Here is a 17,113-nt window from a genome sequence, read left to right as displayed (position 1 = left end):
CCCAAATCTTCCTATGCCAATCCATCTTCTACATAATTCCCAGAGAAGCTCTTATGTTTGGTATTTAAAGCCCGTTACAATCTGATTTAGATTATACACATTACTCTTTTTTACTCACTCTATGGGTCTAATCAAATAAGTCTTTCTGTAACTCCTCACATAAACCTTGGCATTTCCCACCTCCATGACTTTGCTCTGGCTGTCTCCATAGGTGGAATGTATTCCTCTTTCCTCACTTCTGCATCTCAAAATTATTAGCTTCTTTTTCTTATACACTATCTCCTATCTGGGGTGTATGGGGTGCTCAGGGAGGAGTAGTATCTCTGCTATGGAGGGCTTGTCATGCCCTCCTAGGGCAGCTCTCTAACCTCTGATCCTCACCTGACACCCAGATCTCAATTGTGGCTCCTAGTCACTGCTAGCATGCGGCAGTGGCCACACCCCGGACAACGGCTTCGACAGGCCGGCTAAACCTTGTGAGGGTAGCCATTGGGTCATTGTGGACCCCTGGTGAACTAGGGCTTTGCTCACCCAGCATGTGAAGACTGCTTCAGCCGAACAGACGGAAGAAACTAATAAGAAGATTCAAAGGCTGAGATGGCAACGTAGCAAAGCACTGTGGAGTGCTTAGGACGTGTTGGAGCACAAAAGACAACATGGCCATCCAATGCAGCTGAGGAAGTCTCTAGGTGTAACGATTTTTCGTGCCAATGGACCCAGGCTTCCAACGCCGAGAGAGTGGGACTGTCTCTGTGTATCGACTTTTCCACTTAAATCTCCTTCATGCACAAGTGTTTTTGTGCACACTCATCTACATCACAGATGAAAGCGCACAAAGACAATCTGTCATCCTCAGTTACCAAGAGACTACCACTACTACCTCCTATCTTATTTTCTTCAAGAATTTCTTGTATTATAATGTTTAAGATTTTTTTTTAATCAAGGCTTTCAGGTAGACCAATAATTCTTAAATTGTCTATACTGGATCTATTTCCCAGCTCAGTTGTTTTTTTTTTTTAATGAGATATTTCATGGTTTTTTCCCCTTCATTCTTTCGTTTTCGTTTTATTGCTTCTTGATGTCTCATGCAATCATTAGCTTCTAGTTGCCCAATTCTAATTTTTAAGGAATGATTTTTCTCCATCAGCTTTTGAACCTTCTTTTTCATTTGGCCTATTTCTTCTTGCATTGCTTTAATTTCTCTTTCCCATTTTCCCTCTGCCTTTCTTAATTGCTTTTTGAAATCCCCTTTGAGCTCTTCCAGAATCTGTGTCCAATTCATATTTTTCTTTTGGACGTTGCATGTATTTGTTTTGCTTTCACTGTCCCCTTCTGTATCTGTGCCTCACTCTTTGTCTCCATAAAATTCTCTATAGCAGTAATAGCGAACCAATGGAATGAGTGCCAAAGACAGCATGCAGAATACTCTCTGTGGGCACTCAACCACCCTATCTTCCTACCCCCCCCACCCCCACAGAATTCCTAACTAGGAAGGCAGGGAGAGTTTGGCATAGATGTTCCCCTCCCTGTCTCCAGCATGAATGATGACATTTTTTCACATTCTCCCACCCTTTTGCTGAGAAGCCTAATGGGAGCACACAGTAGTTAAGGTAGGTGGCTAAACAGGTGGCAGAGCTGGAGGGGAGAAGAGTTCTCAGGCCACTCCCCTCCCCCTCTTCACCTGTGCTGAGTATGTTCCTCACTTCAGCCGCCCCTCCACCCAGCAGCCTAATGGGAATGCTTTCTCCCTCTCCATTTGGGATAAGAGTGGGGGGGTATACCTAGCATGTGGTGGTGGGGAGGGGCATGGCACATGGTCTCTGGGGGAGAGGCAAGCACTTGGTTGAGGTGGGAGGTGGGGGCAGGGCCTAGCACTCCATCTCTAAAAGGTTCACCAGCACTGCTCTATAGTTAGATGCTTTTTTGGTTGTTTGCTCATTTTTCCAACCTTTTTATAGGTAGGCTCTGTTCTCTGGGAGGTTCAGGTAACCTCTTAACCTTCAGACCTTCCTTGATGCTACCTTTAGCTGTATTTCTGGGTTTCTGCCAGTTTCAGCTCTACCAAGATGGTATGATGGCCTGAGGGCTGGGAGCTCTGAGAAATAGTGAGATTGCTGATGGCTGAAATTCTCACTTCAGACTTGGGTGAAGCTTTTGGTCTCATCCTGGGCTTGATCAGGTCATGCACACAGCAGACTGCCCTGCCCTTGAGCCTTTGATGAGAGGTTCAGGGAGCCCAACTTTGGGTCCACCAACTACCCCAAACAGATCTATATCCTCGCCCTAAGCCCTGGCTGGGACTCCTGGATTCACTCTGGACCCACATAGATCAGACTGCTTCACCACAGACTGCCCTAGGCTGGAATTCCAGATCCTACTGCAGGTTTTCTTGGAACCTCAAGGAGTGCGTGTTGGCTTGGATCTCTATCTGCCCAGGCAGGGTCTTAGGGTCTGGATGTTGCCTTGGGCTCAGGTTCAGAACCTGAGGGGTTCTGATGTGGGGTGGGAGTGTGTGGCTTGCTCCTCATGCCTTGCTGAAGCGTCTTGCTGGCTGAGCTCCCCTCTCACAAGTGTCCCAGATGTTCTTTGCTTACCTTTTAGGTTTTTCTCTTCTTGAAAATTGTTTCACTCTGCCTCCTTGTTGATTTTTTCACTCCTGCATTCATTTTGTGGTGTAATTTTAAGATTGGTTGGAAAGGATTCTCATGATGACTTTGAGCTTCTCTGCTTCTACTTAGTCATCTTGGCTCCAGATTACACTACCTCCCTCCTAAATGAAGGTTTTCCTGTTGTCAGTTGCTGGTTCTTCCTCACTATAGTGATTGAGGAGGAAGCACCAGCAATAGGAAAAGTTTCATATATACACATGCACATATACACTTACATGTACATGTATGTGTATATGTATGTCATTTCCCCCCTGCATATTTAGATATATACCTGTTGTTCAGTCCACTCAAATATAAGCCCCTTAAGGGCAGAGCCTCTTAATTTTGTATCTAAATCACTTAAATCCTTAGCATATAGTAAGCAATTAATAAATTCATTTTTTAAGTTAATTCATTTTTCTCTTTTATAACCAAACCCCTAGAAACAGCCATCTAAATGGTACAGTATGGGGCCTGAAGCAATCAACACTCATCTTCCCGAGTTCAAATCTGGCCTCAGACACATTAGCTATGTTACTCTGGGCAAGTCACTTAACCCTGTTTACCTTCGTTTTCTCATCTGTAAAATGATCTGCAGAAAGAAATAACAAACCACTATAGTATCTTTGCCAAAAAAAATCCCAAATGGAGTCATGAAGAGTTGGAGAGAAAAAACACTGAACAGCAAAATCCTTCATTCACTTCTCAACTCTGTGCAATCTAGTTTCTGCTCATACTACTAAAATCAACTGGTCTCTCCAAGTTTATCAAGGAACTATATTTCTGCTGAAGGTACCATGAGCTTTTTAGTCACCTCAGTTTGCAACTTGTCACCCTCAATTCTTTCCTATCCTATTCAATCAGTTGCCAGAACTTAATGACTACTTCTATTTCTCTCAAATTCACCCCCTTAAGCTATCCCTACTCACAGAGCCAACAGCTATTACTTGGACTTTTATAACAGCCACTTAAATCGCTCTCCCTGCCTGATGCCAAAATAAATTTTTTAGGCACAAGTTTGACCAGGTCACTCTCCTTCTCAAATATCTTCTGTTATTTCCTATTGCCACCAAGATAAAACACAAGCTTCTCTTTTAAGCCTAGAATTTAATCCTTCACCACCTAGCTCTAGCTTACTTTTTCATTAATTTCATATTGTGCCCCTCGCCCCCCCCCCCCCCCAACCCTTTGTGTAATCTATGTCCCAATCAAAGCAGTCTACTTGCTGGGCTTCAAAACCTGATATTCTATGCTCCCTCCAAGAATTTTTCCAGGGCTACATTGTACCCCTACCCCATCCAAATGTAAGAATCCATCACTTTCTTTAAGGCTCAACTCTGATGCATTTCTTCCAGGAAGCCTTTCCTGATGCCCCTAGTTAGTGCTTTCTCCTTCATCAAATTAGTCTCTATTTACTTATATTTTTATATATTCTATTTCTCAGAAGACTATAAGCTCCTTCAGGGCAGGAACTGTTTTTCCTTTCTATTTTTATATTCTAGAGGCTACCATAGTGTCTTACTTATATCAAAGACATACTTACTATCTACTGAATTTAACTACATTTCAGAAAGGTTGAATTTAGGAATAGTGCTGGGCCTAGAATTAGAGCACCCTAAGAAGTCATCCCTAATGTTATTTATTTACTATCCAGCCTTAGACAAGTCACCAGGTTTCTTTGAGACTCAGTTTCCTAATCTGCAAAAGAGAGAAAATAATCCTTATTGCTACCTGTCAATTAGGATTGTTGTGAGAAAGAAAGGAAGAGAGAAAGAAAAAAAAGAAAGAACAAGGAGTAGAGAAAAAGGATTAATATAAATTTTATGAATTCAAGACACAATTGAACTTGAAGACACAGAAGGAAGATTGAAGGTCCCATTGGACCTGGCTCCTGATAGTACACCAAGACAGAGTCAACTGTGCTTCCTTGCTTGGAAACTTTTCCCAATTAAAAGCCAAACACTGAAGATCTTAGGATACTAAGATGAAAAAAAATAAGGGCTAAGCTATTCATCCTTTTCAGTGGAGGTATTCTCTCCACTATTTTTTGTTTTAAAAATAACTTTTTGTCTTCCTATTTTTAGTTGTACAAATTAGGGACAGGAACTATGTATCTTCTCCCTGAATTAACTTATGAAGGATGAAGGAAAAAGGAATAAACTAGTTTGATACTAGCTTGAAGCAGGCCAGCCCTTTTAAAAGTGGTTTATATTTTAATTTAGGACTGTTACCTAATCTCTAAATTTAAAGAGACTATTAAATTGTGATAGAAGATCAAGCCAGGATTTCTAAACTGATGACACTTCAAATGCAAATGAATATTAGCTTCTGAAGCTAGTTTTTAAGGAATTTCTTTTATCTTTCTCTGGTACCAGGATATTCCTCTGAGTATAGTCTGGATTGGGCTTCCCCCCACAGCACAGCCATGATTTATTTCCAGAGACTATAATATTAATAATTATTTCCCCACCCTCAATGCCCTATTATATTCCATAAATGGTGCCAGAAGCCTGGTGCATAAGTCAGGAGATGTTCTTTGTGCCAGTCTACAAAAAAGACCACAGTTCCATTGTGTTATGGACCCAAAGCTTGGGATCAAGATGAATGGCTCCTGGAGGGAGTGCTTACTCATTTGAGTTCAAGAAGACAAACATCAGTTTGAAATAGCTTATAACAACATTACATTACCATAAGAAAACATGGGTCAGTGCCAGGATACCGAAGGCCTACTGTGGGGAAAATTTATAAACAAGCTTGTCTGTTACCTATCTAAGCGACTCATCACATATTTCTTTCCCTGATGTTGATCAAATAAATATATGAGTTGAACAGAAGAAAAAAATTCAAAGACAAAGTGAGCTCATCTCACTGACTAAGAATGTCAATAATATCACTGAGAAGGAGGCAGGGAACCAAATGAGATTACAGTTCTACTGTCCAAGGAGAGGCATTTCTCTATATGATAAATGACTGCCTCATCTACCCTTGCTAGAATGGCGGCTGTTAAGAGAACACCTGGGAATGGTATCCAGTGAATGAAGAAAGTCAATGCTTACCTGAGAGTACCATTCTCTCCTTTGTCCAGGCTAGTAAAACGGCTGTAGAGACGGGTGATTTGACTATGGGAAACTAAAGAATAGAAAAGAAGATTCAGATTAATATGGCAGGCACCTTCCCCTCCACAACATTGAACACAAAGCTAAAACACTATATTACATAACATTTTAGGACCAAGTTAACTTGTTCTTCCTGATTCCATTTTATAATTACTAACTATGTACCTCATTTTTCCATCAGGGAGCCTTGCATCTAATTTGCCATTGTATGGTCCAATCAGTTAATAACTAAGTTTTTAGGTGTGTAGAGATTTTTGGAATAAAAGGAACGAGAAAATCCAAGCTAAGTTAAATGCAATCAAAGATGACCACAAATAAGGAAATGGCTGGGTTTAACTAAAATTTCTGTGTTAAAACCTTATTTGGAGGGGCAGCTTGGTGGCTCAATGGAATGAGAACCAGGCCTAGAGTGGGGAGGTTCTAGGTTAAAATCTGGCCTGAGACACTTCTAAGCTGTATGACCCTGGGCAAGTCACTTAACCCCCATTGCCTAGTTCTTACCGCTTTTCTGCCTTGGAACCAATACACAGTATTGATTCGAAGATGGAAGGTAAAGGTTAAACAACAAAACACCTTATTTGATCAAGAGCTTAACTTCCAATAGATCAACTTGTTTTTGTGTTCTAAGCCTATAGGCTTGAACATATAGGTTATTCCCCCCCTTTCCATAAATTTTATTATTATTTTTTAGCCTTTAAAAATACTTTATTTTTCCCAATTACATGCAAAACAATTTTTTAAACATTCATTTTCTAAAATTTTAAGTTCTAAATTCTCCTCCTTCCCTGGACAACAAGCAATTTGACATAGATCAGTGATGGCAAACCTTTTAGAAACAGAATGCCAGCCCCTTACCCCTACTGAGTGCTGTCCCCCCTTCCCCCTCCCAGAGGAGGGAAGAAGCGCTCCCATTGAGTTGCTGGGCAGAGGGGTGGGTGAAGTAGGAATGTCCTCAGCAAGTATAGAGAGGGTGAGGGGAGTGGACTGAATACTCTGCTTCCTTCCAACTTTGCCACCTGTGTGCCTCCCCCACCTTACTTACAGTGAACTCCCATTGGCTGCGGGAAAGAGGGATGGGGGGAGAGGAGCAGCTCTACTTTTCTAGTAAGGAATTCTTGGGCAGGTGGGAAGGAGGGTGGCTGAGTACCCACAGAGAGTGCTCTATGTGCCATCTTTGGCATCTGTGCCATAGGTTCACCACCACTGGCCTAGGCACTATGCATTGCAGATAAAATAAAAGATAAAAATAGAAATCTTTGTTCCTGAAGTGCTTACATTCTACTAGGGGAAGGGAGAGAAATACACAGAAAAGTACATCTAGAATATGGACAAAGTATATCACCATGAAATGACAAAAGTGCAAAGTACTTTACAAATCCCTAAAAATGACCTGTAAAAAAAAAATTATAAACCTTTATTTAATGTCTTAGAATCAGTATTAAGTATCCATTCCCAGGCAGAAAAGTATTTTGGGTTGGGTAACTGGGGTTAAGTGACTTGTCCAAGGTCATATAGCTGGAAAGTGCCTGAAGCCAAATTTGCACCCTGGACCTCTCATCTCTAGGTTTGGCTCTCTAGCCACTGAGCCACCTCAAAATGGCCCTTATGAGGCACTCAGTTGTTGCACAGGAGAAATAAGGCAGCAGAAAAGGTGGGGGAAATAAAGGAGAAAAGAAGGGTGTGGTGAGTTTGGACTTTGTTACAGTCCCAGAAAGGCTACATGTTACCAGAGATGTATCATTGGTGGCCAAGTTGGGGAGGAGCAGATAAGGTCTGTAGTACAATTAGTTCTCTAAGACAGTTCAGTCAGAAGTTCAAGAATATCTAGTCAGTGTTCAGAAGAAAAACAACGAAACCAAACAAAAAACCCAGCTGAAAGTAACAGGGAATGCTGAAAAGTGAATAGGGCAAAATTTGGCAGAGAAACACAAAATTGCCGCTAATCTCAGGATCCCAATAAGGATTCCTTTGCTTTTATTCCAAAAGGTTGTTTCTTCTGTGTAGCAATTTGGAGAGATCAGGGGATTGCCCATGTGTGAAATTAACATAAAAATATTGTCCCTTACCTGCACCTCTAACCAAATCTAAACATATATAGTGACGACCTCTTAAGCAAAACCAGAAGAGTCTATAGTATTTGAATAGATTCTTACAACTGGATAGGTTGTAGAAGAAAAATAACTGCTTGATCACATGGGTTGATGGGGATATGATTAGGGATGTAGACTCTAAATGATCACCCTAATGCAAATATTAATAATATGGAAATAGGTCCAGATCAATGACACATGTAAAACCTAGTGGAACTGCTCTTTGGCTCCAAGGAGGGAAAGAACTTGAATCATGAAACCATGGAAAAATATTCTTAATTAATTTTTTAAAAAAGAATAGATTCTTACAACAAAATGGTGAGATACCAGCAGGCATCATCCCCATTTTATAAATGAGGGTAAAGATTCAGAAGGGTGGTTTTTCACCACTAACAATGCCATTTTTCCTTCTCTAGCTCTTCAATCATCATCACCCCCTAGAATTTGGAGGTCTACAAGTGTTTGGAATATATAAGTAACTTATCCTAGAACTGCCACTAGGACCCAGTCTTATATTAACATCCCAAATCCAATATTAAGCATCTCAGCTGGCTTTCCTTTTTGAAGGTAAATAGAACATAAAAAACCCTATTCTTTTGTATAAATCTCTCATAATTGAAACAGATCTATGATCTTTTAAGATCACCTTAAGGCATTTTGAAGGGCAACCAACATACACTATAAAATTGATCATATGCATAACTTCAAAAGATTTTTTTTGAAAGACCAAATACCTTGAACTAGTATATTCATACTCAATCAGAGCCATTCATTCAACAATTATTATCTACTATGTGAATGGTCCTGGAACTACTGGGGAAATACATAATCCAAAGTCAATATTTAACATTCTCCAATTTAGTGTCATCCAGGCCCTATTTCCTGGATTCCACAAGCAGTTCACTATTGAAACTGTTACAAAGGGCTTTGGGGATTTAAATGATAATATGTACTACGCTTTGAGCTAGTTGCCAAGTCTACTCTAATGTGAACACAAAGTACACCGTTGGAGGGTAAAGAGGGGGTGGGGTGGATATGGGCATAACTCCAAACTACCCTACAAGGAGCTGAAGTTCAGGAAGTTACTGGCATCAACTCAATCTCTACTGTGTTTCCTGTTAACTCTTTTCTCTTCGGAGGAATTAGCCAAGGACAACTGTTTGACATCTATACTTTTTTTGGTGACCAAAGGAAGACCCTCAGTAGTTTCAAGTTGCTTCCTTATGAAGCATAAATAGGACTAAATAAAATATAAGTGAGAATTTCATGATCCTTGACAGAAAGATATCTTCTATATGTATTCTAATAAAACATTTCATATTAAAAAAAAATGTAAGCTATTATTATTTTATAACACTTTAAGGCTAACAAAGCACTTCACAAGGGGAGCAGCTGGGTAGCTCAATGGATTGAGAGCCAGGCTTAGAGACAAGAGGTCCCAGGTTCAACTCTGATCTCAGATACTTCCCAGTAGTGACCCTGGGAAAGTCCCTTAACCCTCATTGCCTAGACCATACCAGTCTTCTGCTTTGGAACAAATACATAGTATTAATTCTAAGGTAAAGGGTAAAGGTTTAAAAAAGTGCTTCTTATACATTATTGGGAAATAAAGAAAAAAAATATTCACAAAACCACTATATCAATGATGGCAAACTTATGGTATAGGTGCCAAAGATGGCATGCAGAGTACTCTCTGTGGGTGTTTAGTCATTCTCACCCACTCAGCGTTCATTACTAGAAAGGCAGAGGAACTTGGGTAGAGCTGCTACCCTTCCCCTCTCCACCATGTCCGAAGATCTTTTTTTACATCCCCCGCCCCTCTGCCCAGCAGCCTACTGAGAGTGCACAGGGGGTAAAGTGGGTGGCTCACAGGCAGCAGAGTTGGAGGTGAGCAGAGTGCTCTGGCCACTCCCCATCCCATCTCTATGTGCACCTGAGGACATTTCTCACATGACTCACCCCTCTGCCCAGCAGCCCAATTAGGGTACCTAGTTCCTACCTCATGTGTGTGTTTGGGTGGGGGAATGGCACTCCATCTCTAAAAGGTTCACCATCACTGCACTATACCACATATCTTAGATCATATGCACACAGCATACTTAAAAACATTTTTATTGATATCTTTTTTAACACCTATATTTTTCATTATATTCTATATCTTATAATAAAGTTTGAAGAAAAAAATGTCATTTAAGGCACCTCATGTGTATAGTCTCTTGCTTCTATAAAGGAGCAGGAGTTATCTTCTTATATCTCTTTTTTTGGGACCAATCTTTGTCATTTTCATTGCCCAAAATTGTTGTTTTTCCCAATTATACTCTTGGAATAATTGTGAACACTGTTCTCCTGGTTCTGTTTCCTTCGTTATGCATCAATTCATAGAAGTCTTTATTATATAATTAATTGTCTTATCACATTCATTATTTCTTATAGTATATTTCATTATATATGTAGACCACTATTTGCCTAACTTCCAAAGAGTAGACATCTGTTTTGTTTCCAGTCCGTTGGTAGCACAAAAATTATTGCTACATAAATGTTTCGGGAGGTATATGCAGCCTTTTTCTCTGTCATTAATGTCCTTGGGAAAAATCCAGTGAAATGTATGGGTAAAAGGACATATAGACTTTTCAGTCATTTTCTTTATTGCATGCCCTTTTAAATTCTTCTCTAAAAAGTGAATGCACTGAGTTACTTTTAAGGGAAGAGGTAAAAGTAGTAAGTAGTAGGAGGCAGCCAAGCATAAAAGTACAAAGGAGTTAAACAAAAGTGAGAGAGAGGGGCAACTAGGTGGCATGGGGATAGAGCACCTGGCCTGCAGTCAGGAGGACTTGGGTTTAAATTTGGCCTCAGATACCTCCTAGTTGTGTGACCCTGGGCAAGTTACTTAACCCCCTTTGCCTATCCTTTACTTTTCTGTCTTACTGTTACCAAGACATAAGTAAGGATTTAAAAACAAAACAAAATATAGGGCAATACAAAGCAAGAATAAAAATGGTCTTATCTTTATAATTATTATGAATTAATACACAAATGCATTATAATGAATGTCCTTTGAAAATCCTTTGAAAGAAAGCTTCTCTGCCCTAACTTCTCTAAAATTGCAATTTTACCACTCACAAAGCAATGATGCTCTATGGCCTTACAGTTATAGGCTGCTTGATCTTCCTTAATAAGGGATGAATGGTCCTTGAAGGCAAGGATACTTTTAAAACATTATCTTATACATTCAATTAGCTCAATAAAAATTTATTGTATGACTGAATCTACTCCTAAAGTTTTGCCTCTAAGATTGCATGCCTAGGAACAAAATATTTGGCATTTATCTAGCACTTCTAAGATTTCCAAAGTTTTTCACTTGATCCTTACAACAATCTCTTGAAGTATCAATAGACATTACCCCTCAACCCCCATTTTAGAGACAAGCAAACTGAGGCTGAGAGATCAAGTATCTTGTTCATGGCTCCACAGCCAGTATCAGAGCTGAAACTTGAACCCTGCTCTTCTAAGTTTCAATGAACATTCTCCTCATAACACCATGTTGCTATTCCAAAATGTATAGAATATCCTTTGCTCTGAGGACCCTGCTAATATGAAAATGGGTTGCTATGCTAATATGAACAAAAAGGATAGAAGGTAAGGGACAGATAATATTTGGAGCTAGGGTCTTTCTTCAACCATCCAAGACTTGGATTCCAAGTGCTTTGGCTAATGTAAAGCTCAGTGCTGGTAGAAAGGATAAGAATTTCAATACCTGTATCCCACCCCACCCCCACCCCACCCATTGCTTGTGACAAGGAAATCACTTTAGCTGAGGCAAAGAAAAGAGATCAGTCCCTATTACTCACGTGACCAAAATGGAGAAACAGTCTCCGGGGCCCCCACCTTCAGCTTCCTTCAGAGCAAGCTTCTCAGAGCACCTCTCCAACCACTCAGCCAAACTCTCCAACCCCCCTGAGTCTTCAGACCCCTCTATCTTTAAGGAAACCATCCAAGTTCCCTCCCCTCAGTTCTCACATCTACCAATCACTGTCCATCATTTTCCCTGTGCCAATGGAGGCTCTAGCTTAACCCAGGACCGCCCAAAGGTCTCTGGCTTTGCACATGTCTGTTGAAGGTCATATTCTCAAATAATTAAATCTTTGATCCTTTGCTACAGCCCTTCCTAAATCCTGTTACCCTGAGTAGGGTAGAGATTGGAATAATTAAATTTTGATCTATGCTGCAGCCCTTCCTAAATCCTGTTAGGACTGAGTGGGGTGGAAATTGTATTTTCCAAGACCTGATTCTGTCATTCCAAGTATCTCTATTGTATCAATTCTAAAATCAATCATGACTCAAAGAAATTCCTGTTCTATGCTTAAGCATAGGTCAAAGTCCTTTCCATTGTTCAGCAAAAGGTTTCTGTCCTAAAGTAATCTTAAGAAGGGAGGAGGAGGAACCTCCCATGCCAATGGGGTTCACATTCCAATAGACTATCAGTAAGAAATTTTCCAAGTATGAAATTTCCCAATGGTGAAATTTCCAACATTTATAAGTCTAAGAAATTTTAAGGTTTACAGCTTCTACTTTTCCAGTTTGAATACAAATACTGCTGGCAAAATTATATAATTCCTCTATATACTGCCACAGAAAAACTTCACCAGCCTAAAAATAGGGTTGTTTTTGTTTTTTAAATACCTCTGTCCTAGGCTCAATACTGTATATTGGTTCCAAGGTAGAGGGATGATAAGGGCTAGCAATGAGGGTTAAGTGACTTGCCCAGGGTCACATAACTCTGAGGCCAAATTTGAACTAAGATCTCCTGTTTCTTGGCCCGGCTTTCAATCAACTGAGCTATCAAGCTGCTCACCAAAAAATGTTTTTCCTAATTGCTTAATTACCTTTAAACTATTCTCTACTTTCATTAGAATATAGCAAAATAAGCCTGCAATCTTTATTACTCTATTTGTATTAATGACTTTTTACATTCTTTTACATCTTTCACATTCTTGCTTTAATAGTATCATTTCTAGCCAGAATAGTGCTAAGTTATACCTTAATGGTAGGTGAAAGTTACAAAATTTGTAGAGTAATTTAACATTTATTAACTTTCACCTTAATTATGTATGTTTCCTGAGTGTTTAACCTAGAGAAATACATTCAATTAGTTATTAAATTCTTACAATGTACAAATTCGTGTGTGTGCACACACGTGCACACATGAGCTAAGTTACACAGTGGATACAGTGTTGAGCTTGGAATCAGAAGGGCCTGGGTTCATGTCTGGCTTCAGACACTTCCTGGGCAGGTTTTGCCTCACCCTTGATGATCTTCTGTATTAGAGTTGATATTCAGACAGAAAATAAGAATTTAAACAACACAACAATAAGAACAACAACAAAACACTGTGAAGGAAGAGAAGATAGAAAATCAATGAAAATACAAGAGGAAAATGTTTCATAATAAATTCAAAACGGATCCATGACCTAAATATTGAAAATCATACCATAAAAACATTAAAAGAAACAGATCATGTACCCTTTACAACTCTGAGTAAGGGCCAAAACCAGGCATAGAGGCAGTTACAAAAGATAAAATAGGTCATATTGATTACATGCAATTGAAAAGCTTTTGCACAGTGAACACATCTGGGATAAAAAGGGAAGCAGCAGACTGCAGAAAAAAAATCTGTATTAAATCTCTAATAAGGATTTGGCACCATATACATATATATATAAAACAGAAATGGGGAAGCTAGCTGGCTCAGTGGATAGGGAGTCAGATCTGGAGATTGAAGATCCTGTGTTCAAATCTGGCCGTAGACACTTCTTAACTATGTGAACCTGGGCAAGTCACTTAACCTCAATTACAAGGCCCTACCACTCTTCAGTCTTGGAACTGGTACTTAAATATATCAATTCTTGGACAGAAGACAAGGGTTATTAAAAAAAAAGAAATAAGTTCTAATTTTAATGCAAAGCCTTCATAGACTATTTCAAATTTGTTCTTTCCAAAGACCTTAAAATGTCTGATAGGTAAGGGAAATATCAAAAAAGCTTTCTGGGGTTGGTAGGAGAGTATGGAGATGAGAGGTCCTGGTTCAAATCTGGCCTGAGATAATTCTTAGCTGTGTGACCTGGGCAAGTCTCAACCTCATCGCCTACACCTGCATTGCCAAACCTCGTGCCCAAATTGCATCTTCAAGCTGCGTGTGCCCCCCCCCCCCCAAAAAAAGGCCCCAGACATCGGAGGGAGGAAGTGCTCACTTTGGGTGACTGGAGAGAGGGGAGAGGCATGTGAATATTGTCCTCAGGCGAATTAGAGTGGGGGAGCAGAGCAGCCCACCTCTGACACACCAGGGTAGGTGTGCCACATCTTTGTCAACATGGGCCTAGCCCTTACCACTCTTCTGCTTTGGGACTAATACACAGTATTGATTCTGTGAAGGAAGGTAAGGGAGGTTGTTTTTATTTTGTTTTATTTTAAAGGGGACTTACAACTGTTTTTGCTTTAAAAAGTTTTTACTAATAGTATCACAAGTGAAGACTGTTAGCAAAATCACTCATGAAAAATTAGAAGGAAGAAAGGGTAATCAGAGAGACAACTAAGGTGCTACGTTGGTAACCCAGCCTCATCTAAAAAACAAAACCAAACTAAAAATCATATATAAACAGATATGTAATTTCCCATTACTCTGTTGTCATCAATGTGTATATTATTTTCCTGGTTCTCTTTTCTTCACATGTCTCCCCAGGTTTCTTTGTATTCAAAACATTCATTATTTCTCATAGATCAGTAATATTAGCCATTCCCCACGAAGAGCACTGCAACTGAGGTAAAACAAGTTGCCCAGGGTCACAGTTAGGAAATATCTGAGGCCAGATTTGAACCTGTCATCTCTGCTCCAGGAGGCTTGTGCTACCTAGCTGTCCCCTGGCTCACTGAATCTTAATTCCTCCGCCTAGAAAATGAGAATAACTGCAGTAATCACCTCAAAAGGTTGCTGTAAAGATGAAATTATGGAATTGAATTTGATAATAATAATAGTTGGCATTTAGATAGCAGTTTAAAGTTTGCAAAGTATTTTATGTGCAATTTCATTTTATCCTTCCCAATCACTTTGAGAGTGGTACTACAGGTGTTACTATCCTCATTCCATAAGTAAGGAAACACTGGTAAAGGTGATGTGATTGGCTCATGAAGAGTGGGATTAGAACCTACATCTTTTTTTTTTTTAAACTCTTACCTTCCATCTTGGAGTCAATACTCTGTATTGGCTCCAAGGCAGAAGAGTGGTAAGGGCTAGGCAATGGGGGTCAAGTGACTTGCCCAGGGTCACACAGCTGGGAAGTGTCTGAGGTCAGATTTGAACCTAGGACCTCCATCTCTAGGCCTAGCTCTCAATCCACTGTGCTACCCAGCTGCCCCCTAGAACCTACATCTTTTGATCCCAAATCTTGCACTCCATTCACTATGCTACAACTGCCTCTCTCAAAAGACCTTTAAACTCTAAATCTTTGCAGATTTTAAATTAGTAAAGAAATGTCAGCTATCATCATTACCATTATTATTATTACTACTGATTTACTTTAAAACCCTGTATTATCCCTAGAACTAGGCTGAGGTTATGCCTATATTGGGCCAGTTCCTTGTACAAATTCTCACTGAGTTTTTTTTGGAACACATCCAATTTCAAACGGCAATTGCATAAGGTACACCATAGTTGTGAAAGTCAATATGTCTGGAATTAGGGCAGCAAGCATCAAAGTGCTAACAGGTTTGGATATCTCGTTGTTACAATCTAGTGAACTATTTAACTACTGAATTCTTTTCTCCCCAATTCCAGCCTTTTATTACAAAAGTGATCTCGGGGGTTGGTGGTGGTGGGGTTGTTTGTGATGGATCATCGCACTGGCCAGGTTCCTGGTCATTCCTCTCAGAGCTCGGATCCCCTAGCTTTAATTCTGATTTGTGGACACTCATCCTGTGTTTGGTAATGATCTCTGATTTCCACCATCTGGTGGCGGTTGAGGTCCCAGCTCAGAAACGTCACAGGGGCCGGCAGTCTCCTCTAAGAAGATCCAGCTTACCTGGCAAGGTCCGTGGCACAGCTCAGTTTAAAGAGTGGCTGGATAAAGGGAGGGTTGTGTCTAAATAAGCAGAGGTTCTCATTTTGGGAATTATACCTCGTTCTCTTCGGGGGAATGAGCAGGATAAAGGATGTCTGTACAAAGTCGAGGGGCGCCCGCATTCCGAGGTCGGAACTCCTTCCCCTTCACCCGCATCCACTACCCTTCCTCCAGCCAGAACACGCCCGTGAGGTTGACAGCGGCAACGTGTCGCGCGAAGCCGGGCTGACCCAAGGAGTGGAAAGTGTCGAGGGCTGCCTAGGCTTGGGACCGGGGATGTATGGAGGGGCAATCCCTAAATGGGCTCCGGAAGCTTGGCCTCGGGGAGGCCGCAAATGTCTCCGGGGGTCCGGAGAAGGAGCGCTACTGTTCTTCCCACATTTGCGGCCCGACCCGGCCCGTCCCCACCCGCAGCCCGGACTCACAGCCGGTTTCTTTTTTTATCTCCTCGAGTTCTTCGTCCCTCAGTAACGTGGAGGCCCGAGAACCCATCGCCGAAACGGATGAGCTCCTCCCGGAGCGGCGGCGGCGGCAGTGGCAGCGGCAGCGGCAGCGTCGGCGGCTGCGGGGAAAGGGGGGAGGGAGAGGGAAGGAAGGGATAGGGGTCAGGAAGGGAAAGGCAGAGACTCTCGACCGACCCGAGGGAGGACTGTGGGCGGGCGCGAGGAGGGCGGCCCGAGCGTGTCAGCCAATGGAAAGCGTTCCAAGAGCCCCGCGCACAGAACAGACGTCCGTCTTGAGGCCGCTGACCCCTAGTGGGAATAGCTGAGCGCCTTTCTCGGTATGATCTATTGAAGAAGAAACTCCGCCCCCCGGAACCAGGTCGGTGGCCGGCCTTAAAGGGGCAATGCTAGAGGCGCGTAGCCACTGAAATCCAAAAGGCAGTGGCTTGACGACGTGACCTCAAAAATGAGTTCGAAGGTATCCCTAGCGTAAACCTTTTTTTTTTCCACCCTCGCAAGGCCTGGAACTTTATATAGTCTCAAAAAATCTCACTGTGGGTCCTGACATGAAAATTGCAGGGAAAAACCCTTCCAGACCCAGCTCGCTAGAGAATTACAAACCGGGAATTAAAGGGTTCTAGTTTCTGGTGTCGTACTGCCGTGCTCCGCCACCTCACGGGGGCGCGCGCCCATTGGCTCGCGTTG

The 17,113-nt window shown here is 41.3% G+C and overlaps 1 protein-coding gene across 1 annotated transcript in view; it reads right to left on the bottom strand.

Annotated features, from left to right (window-relative positions):
• CHP1 (calcineurin like EF-hand protein 1) overlaps positions 1 to 16,961 on the bottom strand; it is a 49,192-nt gene extending 32,231 nt beyond the window's left edge. Inside the window, exons 1-2 of the mRNA XM_001370957.5 lie at positions 16,391 to 16,961; positions 5,705 to 5,777 (exon numbers count right to left, since the gene is read on the bottom strand). Of these exons, the coding sequence (XP_001370994.1) occupies positions 5,705 to 5,777; positions 16,391 to 16,457 (140 nt within the window). The 5' untranslated portion in view covers positions 16,458 to 16,961. The remainder of the gene's footprint in view (positions 1 to 5,704; positions 5,778 to 16,390) is intronic.
• Positions 16,962 to 17,113: the final 152 nt, after the last annotated feature.

Source organism: Monodelphis domestica, chromosome 1 (assembly GCF_027887165.1).
Source record: "Monodelphis domestica isolate mMonDom1 chromosome 1, mMonDom1.pri, whole genome shotgun sequence".
Taxonomy (NCBI): Eukaryota; Metazoa; Chordata; class Mammalia; order Didelphimorphia; family Didelphidae; genus Monodelphis; species Monodelphis domestica.
This window is presented reverse-complemented; position numbering and strand designations above follow the sequence as displayed.